Source organism: Lepus europaeus, chromosome 12 (assembly GCF_033115175.1).
Source record: "Lepus europaeus isolate LE1 chromosome 12, mLepTim1.pri, whole genome shotgun sequence".
In the NCBI taxonomy this organism is placed as follows: Eukaryota; Metazoa; Chordata; class Mammalia; order Lagomorpha; family Leporidae; genus Lepus; species Lepus europaeus.
The window spans coordinates 98,746,716-98,747,849 of record NC_084838.1 but is presented as its reverse complement, the minus strand read 5'-3'; the positions used below and the strand labels follow the sequence as shown (position 1 = coordinate 98,747,849).

The window sequence follows — 1,134 nt, the reverse complement described above, 5'->3', positions numbered from 1 at the left end:
ACTAGGTGGTGTTCAGTCCTCTCCGCACATGCTGCCATCGTGGGGACAGGTCCTCCCACCTCCCACCTCCCTCTGGGGAATGCACTGTCCCGAGTTCCCTGGGAGGCTGCAGGTGCTGGCTTTTAACTGCCTGGCGGGTTCTGGGACTCAGAGAGGGGTGGCTTTTTGTTGGCGGTGTGGCATGCCCTCTTAAGGATGCCAGGGCCTGGCTCGGTCCAATGCAATGTTTAACACGCGGGCGTCGTACATGCTACCCTGACAACGGTGGGTGTCACGTGGGGGATGGGAGGGAGGCCGGGGAAGGGCCTTCACATGACCACGCACTTGCCCTTGAGCTTCTCTTTCCGCTTCTGCTGCTTGCTCTTCTTGCCATCGATCTGCAGGCTCACGGCCCTGCGCTTCTCCAGGTTCAGCAGCTCCTGGAAGAGCTCCTTCACGTTGTGGTTGAGCTTGGCCGAGGTCTCCATGAAGGCACACTTCCACGTGCGGGCCAGGGCCTCGGCCTCACTGCTCTGCACCTCGCGGCTGGGGCTCTCGTCACACTTGTTGCCCACCAGCATGATGGGGATGCTCTCCACGTCCCCCTTGATCTCGCAGATCTGTTCGTAGATGGGCTTGAGCTCCTCCAGGGACTGCCGGCTGGTGATGGAGTAGACCAGGATGAAGGCGTGCCCCTTGGAGATGGACAGCCGCTGCATGGCCGGGAACTGGTGGCTCCCGGTGGTGTCGGTGATCTGCAGCGTGCAGATGCTCTTGTCACAGCTGATCACCTGCCGGTAGGTGTCTTCCACCGTGGGGATGTAGCTCTCCCGGAACGTTCCTTTCACAAACCTCAACACCAGCGAGCTCTTGCCAACACCACCTGCCCCGAACACGGCCACGCGATAATCGTTGCTCTGCTCAGGCATGGTGCGTGCGGGTGCCGACGATCAACCAGCAGACACCTGGCAAAGGAATCAGACGTTTGACAGCATTAACAACGTCGTTCTCAAAAAGGATGGATTGACCACTCTCTATGATAGAAGAAACGGAAGTGGTGATGTTTGCATTCACTCTCCCAACACAAGAACAATGCGAAGTTTGTTTCAACACATCTACAATCCCAGACCCGATAAACTCGTCAATTCTCAGTTT

The 1,134-nt window shown here is 57.8% G+C and overlaps 1 protein-coding gene across 1 annotated transcript; it reads right to left on the bottom strand.

Annotated features, from left to right (window-relative positions):
- Positions 1 to 308: 308 nt before the first annotated feature.
- Positions 309 to 908, bottom strand: DIRAS2 (DIRAS family GTPase 2). The gene has a single exon (XM_062207121.1). The coding sequence runs from the start codon at positions 906 to 908 to the stop codon at positions 309 to 311; it is 600 nt and encodes a 199-aa protein (XP_062063105.1).
- Positions 909 to 1,134: the final 226 nt, after the last annotated feature.